Source organism: Rhamphochromis sp. 'chilingali', assembly GCF_963969265.1.
Source record: "Rhamphochromis sp. 'chilingali' genome assembly, chromosome: 6".
Classification (NCBI taxonomy): Eukaryota; Metazoa; Chordata; class Actinopteri; order Cichliformes; family Cichlidae; genus Rhamphochromis; species Rhamphochromis sp. 'chilingali'.
The window spans coordinates 40,585,899-40,601,898 of NC_137933.1; the positions used below are offsets into that span (position 1 = coordinate 40,585,899).

Below are 16,000 nucleotides of genomic sequence, written 5' to 3' on the forward strand. Positions count from 1 at the left end.
ATTATCTGAATCTTACAACCAAAGTTTTCATCTGATGTACAATGTATAGAAATCCTACATATACCAACAAGACTGTACATCACTGTCACAACAGCGTTTGTTTTCATTCAAAGGCTTTATGGCTTTTCCTGTAATACCTGGTGGGCCGGTCACTAGTCAAAATGCCCGGACCGATTTTTTGTCCCAATCCAGCCCTGAACTAATGAATTAATTTCCTAATTAATTTTGTTTTATTTTAGTTTTGTAAATACACAATGTCATTTTAGATAGCTTTCATTTTCTTACAAAGCTGCTTTTCTTTCAGTGCAGCTTAAATCATTAGAGGCAAATTTAGAGGGGGCGGGTAACCAGGTTTATGAGAAACTAAAAACCAAATTTAGAAAAGGGACAGATATGTGAGGGGGAAAATACTTAATCACAAGAAAATAAAAGATGCATTTAGGAGAAATTATAAGGAAAAAAATCTAAATTTACCAGAAAAGATTTGAGAAAAAGGGAAAAGTTTGGCAAACGTAACAAAAATAAAAACAAAGAGAAACATGTCAAATCTGGAGAAATGGAAATTTAAGATAAATACCGCTAAGTTAACGGCGCTACTGAAAAGTTCAACCTAGTGATCGTTTTCTACAGTCATGACTTCGAAGCGTATTTGTTAATAAAGTTGTTTGGGGGAAAAGGGTAATGACGTCACCGGAAGTGAGGTGTGTGATTCAGTTGCTAAGCTGCAGCCGAGCAGTAAACGGACCGTCGACAAGTTGCTGTCACCGTCTCACCGGATCAACTTTAAGCCGTCCGTCGGTGACCGACAGACCGAGGTAAGCTGCCCAACGCCAGACTGCGTCTGCTCGGTCCAAGTTCCGCCGGGGAGCCGCTGCTCCTGACGCCGATGCCCGGCCTCAGTGTTCGGCTAACGTTAGCCCGGAGCTCGGTACGGCGGGTGGTTAGGTCAGCACCGGTGTTCCAGATCAACTGGCGTTTAGATCAACTGGCGTTTAGATCAACTGGCGTTTAGATCAACTGGCGTTGGTCGAACAGATGTGTGGCAGTCTTGCGTTTCAGGAGCTCCTACCGACAAACCAGCAAAAAACGCCAAATGTGTCACCTGTGACACTTGTGAGGTTGTCTCAAACACACTCCGTCAGTCTTGATGCTGTTGAACAACAAAATGTTTAAAAATGTGGCGAGTTTACCTGGTGATATCCTCATGCGCGACGCGATCGCGAAAACAGCAAACAAGTAACACCACGCCGATGTTGTTCACAGGACACAAAGAGTAAACGATCGTTTACTCTTTGTGTCCTGTGAACAACATCGGCGCCAGTTGATCTAAACGCCAGTTGATCTGGAACACCCGCCACAGAGTCAGAGTTAACGGGTTAAAGTGGGGAGCAGACGGACCTCCTCTGCTGTGTTAGTCTGAACATGAGCTCGTCTGTGGTTTAATGAGCTTAATGAAGAACCTTAATGAGATTACCTGAAGTTAGCTGAAGCTCCAGGAGAGCAGAGCAAACACTCCTGACCACAACAGCACTGCTCAGTTAGTTTACCGGTGTTTTCATACACGTTATGATCTGAGAAAAATGCGCCAGTTTCCATAAACAGAAATGTTCGCTTCAGTCTGCAGACAGTAACACATGAAGGTTCTTGCAGATTTTAAGTATTATTTTTGTGTTAGAAAAATAGATATTATCTAACAGTTTGGATGTAGATGAAGGTGCTGATGAGGATGAGAAATATCTTATTTATCCCATATTTGGGAGACTTTTGTTATAGCAGGAAATGAATATCAGACACCAACCGACATCACCTGATAACACCAAACAAGATTTATTCTGTTTGTTCATTTGTGAAATCTTGTGTTTGCAGGTGAAGAATTATGTTATTTAAGAAAAAAATTCAAGGAGTTTGAATTGTGCGGTTGCTTTGAGGTTGTTGATGATGTATCTGCACCGTGTCTTTATGGATCACGAGATGAACTGTGGTACTGCATGAGGAAGTCGGGAGTAGCAGAGAAGGATGTGAGGGTGGTGCAGGACATGTATGAGGACGGAGAGAGACAGTGGTGAGGTGTGTGGTAGGAATGACAGATGGGTTCAAGATGGGGGTGGGATTACATCAGGGATCTCCTCTGAGCCCCTTCTTGTTTGCTGTGGTGATGGGGACAGGCTGATAGACGAGGCCAGGCAGGAGTCTCTGTGGATCGTGATGTTTGCAGATGACACCGTGAGCTGCAGTGGGAGCAGGTCGAGGTATGCTCTGAACACAAGAGGAATGAAAGTCAGTAGGAGGAAAATAGCTGAACCGAAGAGGATAACGTGCCACTCGTCTCACTCTCATTCACACAATGAGAGAGACGAGTGGAAAGGTTAACATGCAAGCACCGGAGGTAGTGCCAAATGAATAATTGTTTCTGAGACGTGAGATGTGGGAATTTATGGATTTAAAATTTATCGCTCAAGCAGCCTCAGAAAGGCAGAAGTGTGACAGTTTTTTATAAAGCTAGGTCTTTAACTGCTGTTGACTTTGACCCTGGCACGTTCTCCTCTTTGGCTCAGCTATTATAATGAAATCATTCTGGTAGGTGATTTTAATTGGGATCGGTTTTCTCCTGTGTCTGATTATTTTAAGGCACACTGTTTTTAATCTAACACAAATGACTAAAGCCCCACACACCTTATTCCCCAGATAAATCATCTTTGATTAATGTGCCACATCATTTCTCCACAGCAGTTTTTACCAGCGACTTGACTGATTGCTGCGTGGTTGGTGCTGCGAGGAACAGTTTCATGCTCTGAGCATCATCACAAACAGAAATTTAAAGCTTTTACATGAGCAAGCCTTTTGTCACGACTTCATGAATTTACATTGGGTCAGTTTTACATTGATGGACAGTGTTAACTTAGCTTGTAAATATTACTCTGAGAGTTTTATCTGCCTTGTGGACAAACATGCTGCTTTTAGCCAGGTCAGAGTGAAAGGGCGGGACAGGAAGCAGCCCTGAGCAGCTTCAAGAAAGTCCGACACTGATGCCAATGGCTAAGGTTTGGCAGCTGCGTAATAGCTTCGCTGCTTCTATTAGGAAATCCAAATGTGATCACTTTCTGATCTTAACCACTGACAGTCTCAAAGTCCCTGGGACGCGTTGGCAGACTATAAATTCTCTCTCTGACAGCTTTGAAGAGCATTAACATTAAAAAGTCACCGGTCCAGACAGTCTGTCTCCGTTTTTCTTGCGTCTGCTTGCAAGCATCATAGATGAGCCAGCGTCTTATATTTTTAATCTTTCCATACAACTGAACACTTCAGCAGAGATCCCAGTGTGCCTTTGTACTGCCCTCCTGAAAGGTGATGATTCTTGGATGGTAATAATATGAACCAATCTGCAAACTCTGTATTTTAGCTGAGATTCTTTAATGGCTGAGGAATAATCAACCTTAGAGCTATCAGAATGAAAATGATATTTTATCTCTCCAGTACTGTAACTTAAAGGTTTAAAATTTAAAGTTCTCAATGATATCTACGAGGCCCTGGAAGCAAAGAAATACTGCACCCCTCTTTTTATTGATCGAAAGCCTCCGGCACTGTTGATCGTGGGGTTTTATGTCAGAGGTTATTGGAAAAGGGCCGTTCAGACCAAGCTAAGCACCTTTCTCACCATAAGCAGTGTGTGCAGTTTAATGGTCTCTCTTCCAGTTTTTTAAATGTGACTGATGGAGTGCCACAGGTTTCTGTCTTGGGACCTGCGTTATTTACTATTTATGTCAGTGCTGTGGGACAAAATCTAAGTGCAACTGCCTATTTTTACGCAGATGATTAATTGTGGTAATAATCTGGTACCCTGGTATCGACATGGTTTTCGAACATTTGCAGTTAGCTTTTGATCGTACACAGTCACAGCTGTTTCTGCTAAGGCTGTCTTTGAAATGCATCTATAAAAAAAACCACGGTTGTGTTCTTCTCAGAGGGTTCGGTTAACCCTAATCCTAACTTCCCTCTCTTGTATCTTCTCAAGGTACATGTATTAACAATGAAGCTGTGGAGTCTTACAAACATCGAGTTCCTGTTGAAGCTAGGCTGAAGCTGGAGTTTTGTTTTTCTTAGAAATGGATCGTTGGACTTTGTTTATCACGGCATTAAGATTTATCACCGGCTCAAAACCTTTAGCACACCACTGTACTTTATATTCACTGGTTGATTAGTCCTCATTAGCCTCATGCAGGATGGTTCATTGATAGCATTTTGTCTCTAAATTCATTTCTGGTTTACTCGTCTCCTATTTGTCAGATTACCTGTAATCTGACAAATAGTTTAGTCACAATCTGCGGTCTCAGGACTTCTTTGCACTCACTGTTCAGACCTCAGAGAGAAGGTATTCTCCTTTTCTGTCCCGTCCTCATGGATTACATGACAGAAGGATTTCAGGCTCTCAGCTGATTTTGCTCGTAGACTTTAAAAGACGCATAAATGGTTTTGTGAAATCATCACTGGGAATCTTGTTTTTAGTTTGACTGTGTAGACACTTGGTAAAATATTCAATATTTTATTGGTGTTATTTTATTATGCCTGTTTGAAACAGGTCTCTCTTGTAAATGAGGCATTGAGTCTCAGGACTATTTGTATAAATAAAGGTAAAATGAACAAGCACTTGGTGACAGTGGTGAGGAAAATCTTATTGTCACAGGAAGTAACCTCGAGAAGAACCACGCTCGGGGAGGGGCCGGTATGGGAGTGAGGGGAGGAAAAGAAAACACTCAGTGCATCATGGGAATCCTTCAGCAGCCTGAGACTATAGCAGGAGAAATCTGCTCTCTCTTTCTGGTCCCTGTCAGGACTCTTGCTGCAGCATTTTGGATCAGCTGAAGGCTTTTCAGGGAGTTTTTAGGACATCCTGATAATAATGAATCACAGTCGTCCAGCCTGGAAGTAATAAATGCATGAACTAGTTTTTCAGCGTCACTCTGAGACAGGATATTTCTAATTTTAGAGATGTTGCACAAATGGAAGAAAGCAGTCTTACATATTTGTTTAATATGTGCGTTGAAGGACATGTCCTGGTCAAAAATGACTCCAAGGTTCCTCACAGCGTTACTGGAGGCCAAGGTAATGCCATCCAGGGTAAGAATCTGGTTAGATACTATATTTGTAGGAAATTAACGGTCATCAAGGTTTTTATATCTTTAAGACATTCCTGCAGTTTAACTAACTTATATCATCTGGCTTCTGGCTTGTATACAGTGTTTTCCAATAATAGATGAGTTTAAATACTTGGGGTCAACCATCCAAAACAAGGGACAGCACACAAGAGACATGAAGAAGTGTGCAGGCTTGGTGGAGTTTCAGGGGTGATTTGTGACAGAAGGACGGCAGCCAGCATGAAAGGGAGGGTTTACAGGGTGGTAGTGACACCTGTGTGGTTTGGAGGCCGAGCTGAAGACGATGGTATCTTCACTGGGAGTAGAAATGAGAGCTCAGCGTCAGAGAGGCGAGACTGAGACGGTTTTATATGTCTTATCTCTTCTATCACTTATTTATCACTGTGTTGTGTTCCTGCAGGTGTTTGACGCTCAGTGCAAACACTAAATCAGAATCAGAATCAGAATACTTTATTGATCCCTGGGGGAAATTATTTTTTGTTACAGTGCTCCATTTTAAACCAGGAGCTGATGTCCGTCTCATGAATTAACCTCAGCCGGGGTCGTCAAACACAGCAGCCAGTCTCCCAGTATGACCAGTATGGCTGCCTCCAGCACAACCAAGATCGCATGGCGCCTTCGTGAGTATTAAAGTTACTCAAACGATCATCACACCCTTCCTGTCCAGCAGCCCAGCCCGACCTGAATTTGTTCCTCCTTTGTTGCCGTACAGAGGAGTTCGAGGCTCAATCCAGCTCCATTTCCTGTCTGGCTCTGGGGAAAAGCTCGGGCCGCCTGCTGGCCACAGGAGGAGAGGACTGCAGGGTCAACATCTGGGCCGTCAGCAAGGCCAACTGCATCATGGTGAGTCCCCCGCAATGCAAAATGCGATGGGTTTCTAATTTTTAAGGTTTCCGTCGAGGTTTTTTAGGCCTGAAACATGAGCAGATTCAAAGGAACCCATCCTTTACCTACTGCTCTTCTGCAGTCTGCAGGTCATGATGCCCACACCTGCCTCTCTCCTGTCACCACCTCACGCTTTTATCTTTATTATTGATTCATTTCTGATTGTTAAATGATGAAAACAGAGTTCGCTCCATGGGAATTAAACAGACTCATGTTTCCCCTCCACTGCTCGCCATCTTCCTCCAACTAAACTAACCTGCCTGACCTCTTACGTTGTGTGTAGTGCACCACATCATGGCAGAGCGCAGACTGTATACAGAGAGTGCAGAATTATTAGGCAAATGAGTATTTTGTCCACATCATCCTCTTCATGCATGTTGTCTTACTCCAAGCTGTATAGGCTCGAAAGCCTACTACCAATTAAGCATATTAGGTGATGTGCATCTCTGTAATGAGAAGGGGTGTGGTCTGATGACATCAACACCCTATATCAGGTGTGCATAATTATTAGGCAAAGTCCTTTCCTTTGGCAAAATGGGTCAAAAGAAGGACTTGACAGGCTCAGAAAAGTCAAAAACAGTGAGATATCTTGCAGAGGGATGCAGCAGTCTCAAAATTGCAAAGCTTCTGAAGCGTGATCATCGAACAATCAAGCGTTTCATTCAAAATAGTCAACAGGGTCGCAAGAAGCGTGTGGAAAAACCAAGGCGCAAAATAACTGCCCATGAACTGAGAAAAGTCAAGCGTGCAGCTGCCAAGATGCCACTTGCCACCAGTTTGGCCATATTTCAGAGCTGCAACATCACTGGAGTGCCCAAAAGCACAAGGTGTGCAATACTCAGAGACATGGCCAAGGTAAGAAAGGCTGAAAGACGACCACCACTGAACAAGACACACAAGCTGAAACGTCAAGACTGGGCCAAGAAATATCTCAAGACTGGTTTTTCTAAGGTTTTATGGACTGATGAAATGAGAGTGAGTCTTGATGGGCCAGATGGATGGGCCCGTGGCTGGATTGGTAAAGGGCAGAGAGCTCCAGTCCCACTCAGACGCCAGCAAGGTGGAGGTGGAGTACTGGTTTGGGCTGGTATCATCAAAGATGAGCTTGTGGGGCCTTTTCGGGTTGAGGATGGAGTCAAGCTCAACTCCCAGTCCTACTGCCAGTTTCTGGAAGACACCTTCTTCAAGCAGTGGTACAGGAAGAAGTCTGCATCCTTCAAGAAAAACATGATTTTCATGCAGGACAATGCTCCATCACACGCGTCCAAGTACTCCACAGCGTGGCTGGCAAGAAAGGGTATAAAAGAAGAAAAACTAATGACATGGCCTCCTTGTTCACCTGATCTGAACCCCATTGAGAACCTGTGGTCCATCATCAAATGTGAGATTTACAAGGAGGGAAAACAGTACACCTCTCTGAACAGTGTCTGGGAGGCTGTGGTTGCTGCTGCACGCAATGTTGATGGTGAACAGATCAAAACACTGACAGAATCCATGGATGGCAGGCTTTTGAGTGTCCTTGCAAAGAAAGGTGGCTATATTGGTCGCTGATTTGTTTTTGTTTTGTTTTTGAATGTCAGAAATGTATATTTGTGAATGTGGAGATGTTATATTGGTTTCACTGGTAAAAATAAATAATTGAAATGGGTATATATTTGTTTTTTGTTAAGTTGCCTAATAATTCTGCACAGTAATAGTCACCTGCACACACAGATATCCCCCTAAAATAGCTCAAACTACAAACAAACTAAAAACTACTTCCACAAACATTCAGCTTTGATATTAATGAGTTTTTTGGGTTCATTGAGAACATGGTTGTTGTTCAATAATAAAATTATTCCTCAAAAATACAACTTGCCTAATAATTCTGCACTCCCTGTATAAAGGATGGGTGTAGATTTGAATTCTGAAAAGTGAAGCTTAAACCTGCGTTTTTCATGGATGTCCAGCAGGGGGCGACTCCTCTGACTGTGAATAGAAGTCTGTGAGAAAACGAGCCGCCTCCTCACCTGATCTCTGAGCTCAGTAAACAGTTTCCTGACGGCTTTATGGTCTCAGTCGCTGTTTTCAGGTCTTATTGAATAAAAGATGAAGCTCATTTTGGAAATGATGGTTTCCATTAGTGTTCAGGGGACGATAAAGCAGGAGATGAAGGTGGGCTTATTTTGTGATTGACAGGTGACGTGGTGTCCCTCAGCAGCTTCACTAACACTAACATTTTGATATACAGTCTGTGTTTTGAGTTTTTGAGAAAGGAGCGAGGTGCAGTTTTAGGTGATGATGTCTGTTCTGACTGTTTCCTCTCAGAGTCTGACTGGTCACAAGAACCCAGTGGAGTCTATCCATTTCAACGTGTCGGAGGAGCAGGTCGCCGCCGGGTCGCAGTCAGGTTCAATACGAGTCTGGGACCTGGAGGCTGCCAAGAGTAAGACTCTGTCTGTTCTGTGGCTACGAGGCTTTTTAGTCAAAGCTTCACCGCCTCTAAACTGTCTGTGTGCGTAATTTATCTGCACAGGTGCTTTAGATCAGCGGTGGACAGCGTAAGGTTCACACTGACAAAGAGAAGTGAAGTGAGCGAACCAGTCGATTAGAAATATGACACACAAAGAGCTGAAACATGTTAAAATCAACTTGCTTTTTTTTATTAGTGTGGTGAGTTTTTTCTAAATTTCTGAGTGCAAAGTTTGAGCTATGAGCTCTTCCACCTCTGCTGCCTCGAGGACACAGGACATCCGTCATACCACATGATGTCAGCCTCTGTAATATAGTACATCAGTCTGATTGAGTATATGTTATTATTAGTAGTATTTTTCCATCTACTCTTATTTTGAAAATTGATACAGCTTCCTCAGTGTTCAGTCTCAGGCTGTAACGGAGGACGTTGTACCCCGCAGTCAGAATAATCGTCCGTCCCATCATGCGGAGGCGTTTTAATGCACCTAAGCTGGGTCTTAGTTAGAAAGAGATGCAAAGAGGTGACCCTGCTGCTTCCTGTGCTCAGTTTTAAGGACTCTGATGGGACACAAAGCCAACATCACCAGCCTGGGCTTCCATCCCTTTGGAGACTTCCTGGCCTCCAGCTCCATGGACACAAACATTAAGGTAGGCGTGCTTTCCTGTGTGAGAACATCCTTGAAGTCTTAATCCGCTCTAATGAAATGTCTCTTCTTTTCTGCTGTCAGCTGTGGGACTTGCGGAGGAAAGGATACGTGTTCAGATATAAGGTAAGTTTGTGCTCAGGATGACAGGCCGGCTCCTAATATCCTGCTCGAATCCAGGTGCACGTTTCTAACAGGTGGACAGTGGCTGCAGGTGGATTTGGTAAACACACCTGTGGTGACCTAACAAAGTGTGATGTGGACATTTGCTTCAGTGGAATCTGATCTTTTATGCAAATGAGTTGACCTCATCTGACCTGGAAACAGCACCGTGTGAAAAGCTAAATCCTGATTGTTTTCAGGTTTCTGACAGATTTTTGATGTTTTTCAGATGTTTAAGCCCCGCTCTACATTCTGATGCTTGTTTTCCACAGTTGTACCATCACATACAAAACAAACACACACAGACACGTGGTCACTGTGCGCCAAAGCCGAGGACGCTCAGAATGATTCGGATTAAACTGTGTCAGTCGGAGCTTTTATGGAGTCTTACAGTAAACGGATTATTGCATTTAAAAGAACTGAGAGACTTCAATTTAATTTTGTTTATGCAGCGCCAAATCACAACATCAGTCACCTCAATGCGCTTTATACTTTAAGATCTACATACAGAGAAAAACCAACAATCATATGACCTCCTATGAGCACTTTGGCGACAGTGGGAAGGAAAAACTCCAGAACCAGGCTCAAGGCTTCTACTTTCCTTCAAAATAAAAGCTTCACATGAGTCTCGATAGCAAAAATCTGACCAGTGTTGGTGTTGCAGGGTCACACTCAGGCTGTGAGGAGTTTGGCCTTCAGTCCTGATGGGAAGTGGTTAGCTTCAGCGAGCGACGACTGCACCGTCAAGGTACGACCTGATCTGACGTCTCACCTTTAATGTAAAAAATATATTTTAAGGATTGTTTTTCCCGGTACTTACATGTTGTGGTAACTCTGACTCTGTAACAGTAGATGCTGAGAAACCTTCAGAGTAACTATAACCTGCAGGAGTTACACGATGCTGTGAATGTAAACTGTGAAGCAGAACATCAGCAGCAGGAAACTGTGCAGAAAGGCTGGAAGACGTTAAAATGTTCCAGCTGGTCCTGGTTCATGTTTGGTAGTCACGTGTTCCCATAAAATAAAACGAGCGATTGAATCGCAACATTTTTAGATTCTTCTACATTTTAAAATGGTTTTAAAAGGTCCGTCTGTTGAATCACTTCAGTGTTTTAGGATTTTTAAGATCCATCTTTTCTATTAAAATAGTTTTCAGGACACTTCTTGACCCAGGTTCAGTTACATTTATTTAAATAAAGTAATAAGCTGGTGATGTGTAACGACTCGTTAGGCTAACATTTCATCGATGTTTAGAATTAAGTTTCATTTCATTTGCAGCGGTCGGATGTTCGGGTGTTTGAGAGCATCTTGGGAATTTAAAAGTGTGAACATGATGTGTTTATTCTGTAAATGCTGTGAAAGCATCAAACCGGCAGCATCCTGTAATAAAATCGCTCATTCTGATTGGCTGAAGGAGGTGAGCTCTGCTCTCTTCCTGTTCGATGACCTCAGCCCTGTCCTCTTGTCTCCATCAGCTGTGGGACCTGGCTCAGGGGAAAACCATCACGGAATTCAAATCTCACACCGCCGCCGTCAACATCGTCCAGTTCCACCCCAACGAGTACCTGCTGGCCTCCGGAAGCTCCGACAGGTACGTCGCCGCAGGCCGAGCGCCCGAGACGCAGCAGCTCGGAGCTGAAGGAGCGACTCATGAGTGGAATCAGTGTTTGTGACACTTTGTGGCTCGTTTAGTTTTTCTGTTTCATGAAGCTCAGAGGCTGCGCGAGGTTGTCCTCTCTCTGTGCCGCCAAGATTTTATTTTGGTGCTGAGTTTGATTGTTTGTGGCATTTTTTTAAATGTAACATTTCTTTTAGTCTGAAATTCTTTTACTTTTTTTCACATACATGTCCTGTGTCTTCTACATGTCCTCTGCATGTGCCACTAAATCATACATTTATAACTAAAAGTAAACAGGAAATATAATATAAATATAATAAAATGGAAATAATAACTCATCCTTTCTCCAACACAACCAGCAAATGCACTCAGTATTTAATCATTTCTTTATTTTTGCATATGAAGTATAAATAAGTATTCCAACATGAATCACTTAAATTGATTATTATGTTTAATTTGAGGACATCGACCTGGTGTTAGAGACAGTTTATAAGTTACACCAGCAAGCAAAGCTGTAGTTTGTGGCCTGATTTTCCGATTGTCATGTGATCGTGATGGAGCCGTTAAAGCTTTGAATGTGTCACTTCAAAGAAATGAGACATTTTGTAGGTTTTGGCCTGTTTTAGTGACAGAACAGGGAGCAGGGTCATTTTTATCTCAAACAGTTTATTGATGGAATAAATCTTACTCTCATTTATGAGAATAAGAAGTGACTCAAACACATACTTTCTTCAATTAATTATAAAAATGTCTTTAGCTTAGCTTGTAGTTAGAGCTGGGTTAGGCGACCCTAACCATCCCTCAGGTTCCTGGGGACTTCCCATGATGCACTGAGAGGTGCACTTTGCCCTCCACTCCCTCTTTTGTTCGTGTTTCGTTCCTCTTTTCTCTTTCTCCTCATTTACTGACTTGTCACTGCTGACCGTGGATCTGTTGGAGGTCTCTTCCTGTTCCTCAGCCGTGTTGTAGCGTCTTCACCTGACACTATAAAACACCTACAGGTGTCTCTAATGAGCTGCAGCTGTATGAACTCTGCATGTGCTTGCAGGACCATCAAGCTGTGGGATCTGGAGAAGTTTACGATGATCGGCTCGTTGGAGGGCGACACGACTCCGGTCAGGTGAGTTTTTCCCCGTTGCAGCAGGGTGTAACTGGAATGTGACCTCTGACCCCTGTCCCTGTGGTTTCAGGTGTATATGTTTTAGCCCAGATGGCTCCTGCCTGTACAGCGGCGCCACGGACTCGCTGCGGGTCTTCGGCTGGGAACCGGACCGCTGCTTTGACGCGGTGCCGGTGAGCTGGGGAAAGGTGTCTGACCTCGCCATCTGCAACCAGCAGCTGGTGTGTAGCTCCGCCCACCGCTCAGTAACAGTACTGTGCAGAAGTTTTAGGTAATCTTAATCTTCCACCTTCTCCACATGTCAGATCGGCGTGTCTCATCAGCTGTCGAGTGTGTCGTCCTACGTGGTCGATCTGAAGAGGGTAAAGAAGAGCGGTGGCGCCGTGATCCAGGGGATCATCCAGGACGACCAGCCGCTCACAGAGCCGAAGAAGGACCCCAAAGGAGCGGCACTGCGAAAGAACTACGAGAGACCCACGACCACCTGCAGATCGCAGAGGTACGGCACACTGAGAGACAGGAGAAAATACTCCAGATACTGCAAGTACTGACTCCTGGATTTAAAGTTTTATACATGAGCCACTGGTTTCATTCATCAAACACTCAGATCACATGTCATATATATATATATATATATATATATATATATATATATATATATATATATATATATATAATCTTATTTAACTTCAGTGGAAAAGTTTCGCTTCCAGATTCTTTAATAAAAGTAAATAAAGTAAAAAATTTGCAGTTTTTCTTCTAAAAACAAACAAATGTTTGTGATGTCATCAGGTTGAAGCACCGTTCAGAGTCTGACAGGCGGAGCCCCGAAGGGGAGAGGCGGAGCCCTAGCGAGGACGAGGCGGACGAGAAGCTGTCGTCTGCTGAGATCCACAACGCCGAGGACTACAAGGCCATCTTCCAGCCAAAGAGCGCCATCTGTAGGTGGACCCGGAGCATCGCAGCTCAGATGTTGAATAAAGAATACAGTTATACGTACATACAACGAGATCTGTGAAATATTGCTATTGAAAAGGACGCTGAGTTCATCTTTAATCAACACTGCACCAACAAAATCTGTGTTTAGTTTCCCCGAAAGCTTCTATTTCCTCACCTGTTGATCCACCTGCAGCATCGCCATCAGTTCTGCTCTGGCTGATTTTGAGAAGCAGGCCATATTTGAAAAGTGAGAGGAGTAAACATTACTCGCTGTAAGAGCCAAACAGGATGGGAGGATCTGATTGGTTCTTTGTGCCTTTTTAAAATATTCATCCTAATGAGGACAAAGACACTCTCGTCATTTCTTCTTTTGTTTTCATGTCGTCACATTTATTTTGCAGTCTGAGCTCCTCGTTCTCCTCTCTTCCAGCTCGCACTCCTCCTAAGATGTCGGAGCCTTTTCCCGCTCCTCCAGAGGACGGTGAGTCCAGCACAGCTTCACGTTTCTGTGAGACATCAGGAGACGACGCGCCTCCGACGTGTCAGTTTATAGATGAAACACGAACAATAAATCACGTGTTCGACAGTGAAAAACACACGACACAAAAACACACGACAGAGGTGTTTCAGCTCCTGTTTTGTGGTTACTGGGTCGTTTCCTGATGATTTCTTCTTCTGCTCAGAGTCCATTTTGGCGATCAGCCGGCAGCTGAAGGACATCAAGTCTAATTTTCCTGATAAACAGCAGGTCAGTGAACGCAGCAGCCGTGTGTCTGTGTGGAAACATGGACGCCTTAGGACAGCGGACTATAAATGCAACGAACCTATCAGAGCTCAAATACCTGCTGTTTACAACAAAGTAGTCCTCCAGCCGCTCGGTTTTCTCTTTCTTTAGTTAAAGATTTTTCTTTGTCTTCAGAAAATCGGTTTAATTCAAAACCATCTAAAACCTTTAACAGCTGTGTGACTTTGGTCTGAGTGCGGTTATATGAGAGGTTTTATGAGTCTAAATTAACAACTAAAATGATGTGTGAGAAATTATTTTGTAATAAGGCCCTGACCCAGATGAAGAAGGGTCACGAGACCATCAGGCTGAACGTGGCCGACTTCCTGCCCGTGAGTGCACGCGTCAGTGTTTTTAGATTCTCGCGACAGCTTTGATGATGAGAATAAAGCTGAACGTGTGTGGTCGGTCAGTCTTCACCCAACCACAGATCTGGAGCCCTGAGTGACGAGGAGGCCCTGACCCAGATGAAGAAGGGTCACGAGACCATCAGGCTGAACGTGGCCGACTTCCTGCCCGTGAGTGCACGCGTCAGTGTTTTTAGATTCTCGCGACAGCTTTGATGATGAGAATAAAGCTGAACGTGTGTGGTCGGTCAGTCTTCACCCAACCACAGATCTGGAGCCCTGAGTGACGAGGAGGCCCTGACCCAGATGAAGAAGGGTCACGAGACCATGTGTGTGACGCTGAGCAGCCGACTGAAGAACCTGCAGACGGTCCGAGGGGTGTGGACCCGAGACGGCATCAAGGTGAGGCTGACACACCGGTACCAGCAGCTCGCACGTGTGTGAGAAGGTCATGACCGTTTGGCGGTCTTCTGCCCGGATACAGCCGGGCAGCTCATTCATGCAGCTCCTTCTTTTATTGTTTTGTTTTCAGTTCGTTTGTGTCAATCAAAATATTTTCAAACTGCTCTTTGTTTGTGTGCAGATCGCTCTTGACACCGCCGTCTCCATGAATGATCCGTCCATAGTCGTGGACATCCTGAACATCATCAACCCCCAGCCGTGAGTCTCACACACACACACTCGTTTTCATATCTTAGTGAGGACATCTCATTGACATCATGCTTTAGAGAGCCGCTTACCCAAACCATGAAAAATGAACGCCTACTCGTAACCCTGAGGATTTGAGCCTCAATAATGCATTCAAGCTCGTGGGGACAGGCACTTTGTCCTCACAGGTGACTGTTGGTCCCCACAAGTATAGTAACATTTCAAGTTTCGGTCCTACAAAGCTGTCTAAACAGGTACACACTCACACACACAAACCCGTTTCTACATCTTTGTGAGAACCCTAAGTCACACCTTGGCTTGGCTGCTCCTCAGGGAGGAGAGTTTCACACATCTATCCAGTCAAGTTAAATGACTAATTACTGTAGAGCAGGGGTGTCAAACTCAGATACACAGTGGGCCAAAATTCAAAACTGGAACAAGGTCGCGGGCTAACGTTAATATTTATTGAAAAAAAAAAAATCTTCCTCCAGATATAAGAATGAATCTTTTCTTATGGACTCAAACAAGTTTTGCTGAAAAACTGAATATGGAACAAGCAAAGCTTAATACTAAACAATATATATATTAGCTGTATAATACCAGTAGGCCAGCTCTGATAGTAATTTGGTATGGCTTCGCGGGCCAAATGTAATTAGTCTGTGGGCCAAATTTGGCCCACGGGCCAGAGTTTGACACCTATGCTGTAGAGCCTAAAGTTGTGCGCCGCTTGTTTAATTAAAGACACAAAGAAATCTGCTTATTCTGCAACAATAGGCCAAACGCAGTCTTCTTCAGCTCTGTTTATGTAGCTTTTATGAAACTGATTTTCCATAGTACAAGTAGAATTTAATTTTTCTTTGCTCTCCAGTATAAATGCAATAATTTGCAGGCTTTTTACTGAAACTCTCACAATGCAACACTCAATGCTCAGAGCTTCATATATCAACAGCTCTGAAAATATCTTCTTTTTTAAAGTAATGTAGGACAGGATCTCTCACTCTCTGTGTCTCAAAAAAAACCCAACTAAACTGGCAATCACCACTAAACAAATGAAAGTAGTTTATGGCTTTTTTATCAGCTGCATTTCTTTCATTTATGTATTGATCCCATTGTTTATTGGTAATGCTTTTAGGTCACTGTTTTAGCATGTCTGCCTCACACTCCATTTAAACAGTTTAACAGATAGTGGGAGGAAGGTGGCATTGGAGTTTGTTGGGTGCTCCTTCTGAGACCGATCTGTTGCAGT

General features: G+C 43.7%; 1 protein-coding gene across 1 annotated transcript in view; it reads left to right on the forward strand.

Annotated features, from left to right (window-relative positions):
- Positions 1-325: 325 nt before the first annotated feature.
- LOC308398904 (uncharacterized protein) overlaps positions 326-16,000 on the forward strand; it is a 47,285-nt gene continuing 31,610 nt past the window's right edge. Inside the window, exons 1-18 of the mRNA XM_080885771.1 lie at positions 326-815; positions 5,640-5,773; positions 5,866-5,996; positions 8,346-8,463; positions 9,040-9,140; positions 9,221-9,262; positions 9,963-10,046; positions 10,774-10,889; positions 11,965-12,036; positions 12,107-12,257; positions 12,342-12,535; positions 12,829-12,977; positions 13,406-13,456; positions 13,659-13,856; positions 13,955-14,091; positions 14,173-14,277; positions 14,359-14,508; positions 14,690-14,766. Of these exons, the coding sequence (XP_080741897.1) occupies positions 5,725-5,773; positions 5,866-5,996; positions 8,346-8,463; positions 9,040-9,140; positions 9,221-9,262; positions 9,963-10,046; positions 10,774-10,889; positions 11,965-12,036; positions 12,107-12,257; positions 12,342-12,535; positions 12,829-12,977; positions 13,406-13,456; positions 13,659-13,856; positions 13,955-14,091; positions 14,173-14,277; positions 14,359-14,508; positions 14,690-14,766 (1,925 nt within the window). The 5' untranslated portion in view covers positions 326-815; positions 5,640-5,724. The remainder of the gene's footprint in view (positions 816-5,639; positions 5,774-5,865; positions 5,997-8,345; positions 8,464-9,039; positions 9,141-9,220; positions 9,263-9,962; positions 10,047-10,773; positions 10,890-11,964; positions 12,037-12,106; positions 12,258-12,341; positions 12,536-12,828; positions 12,978-13,405; positions 13,457-13,658; positions 13,857-13,954; positions 14,092-14,172; positions 14,278-14,358; positions 14,509-14,689; positions 14,767-16,000) is intronic.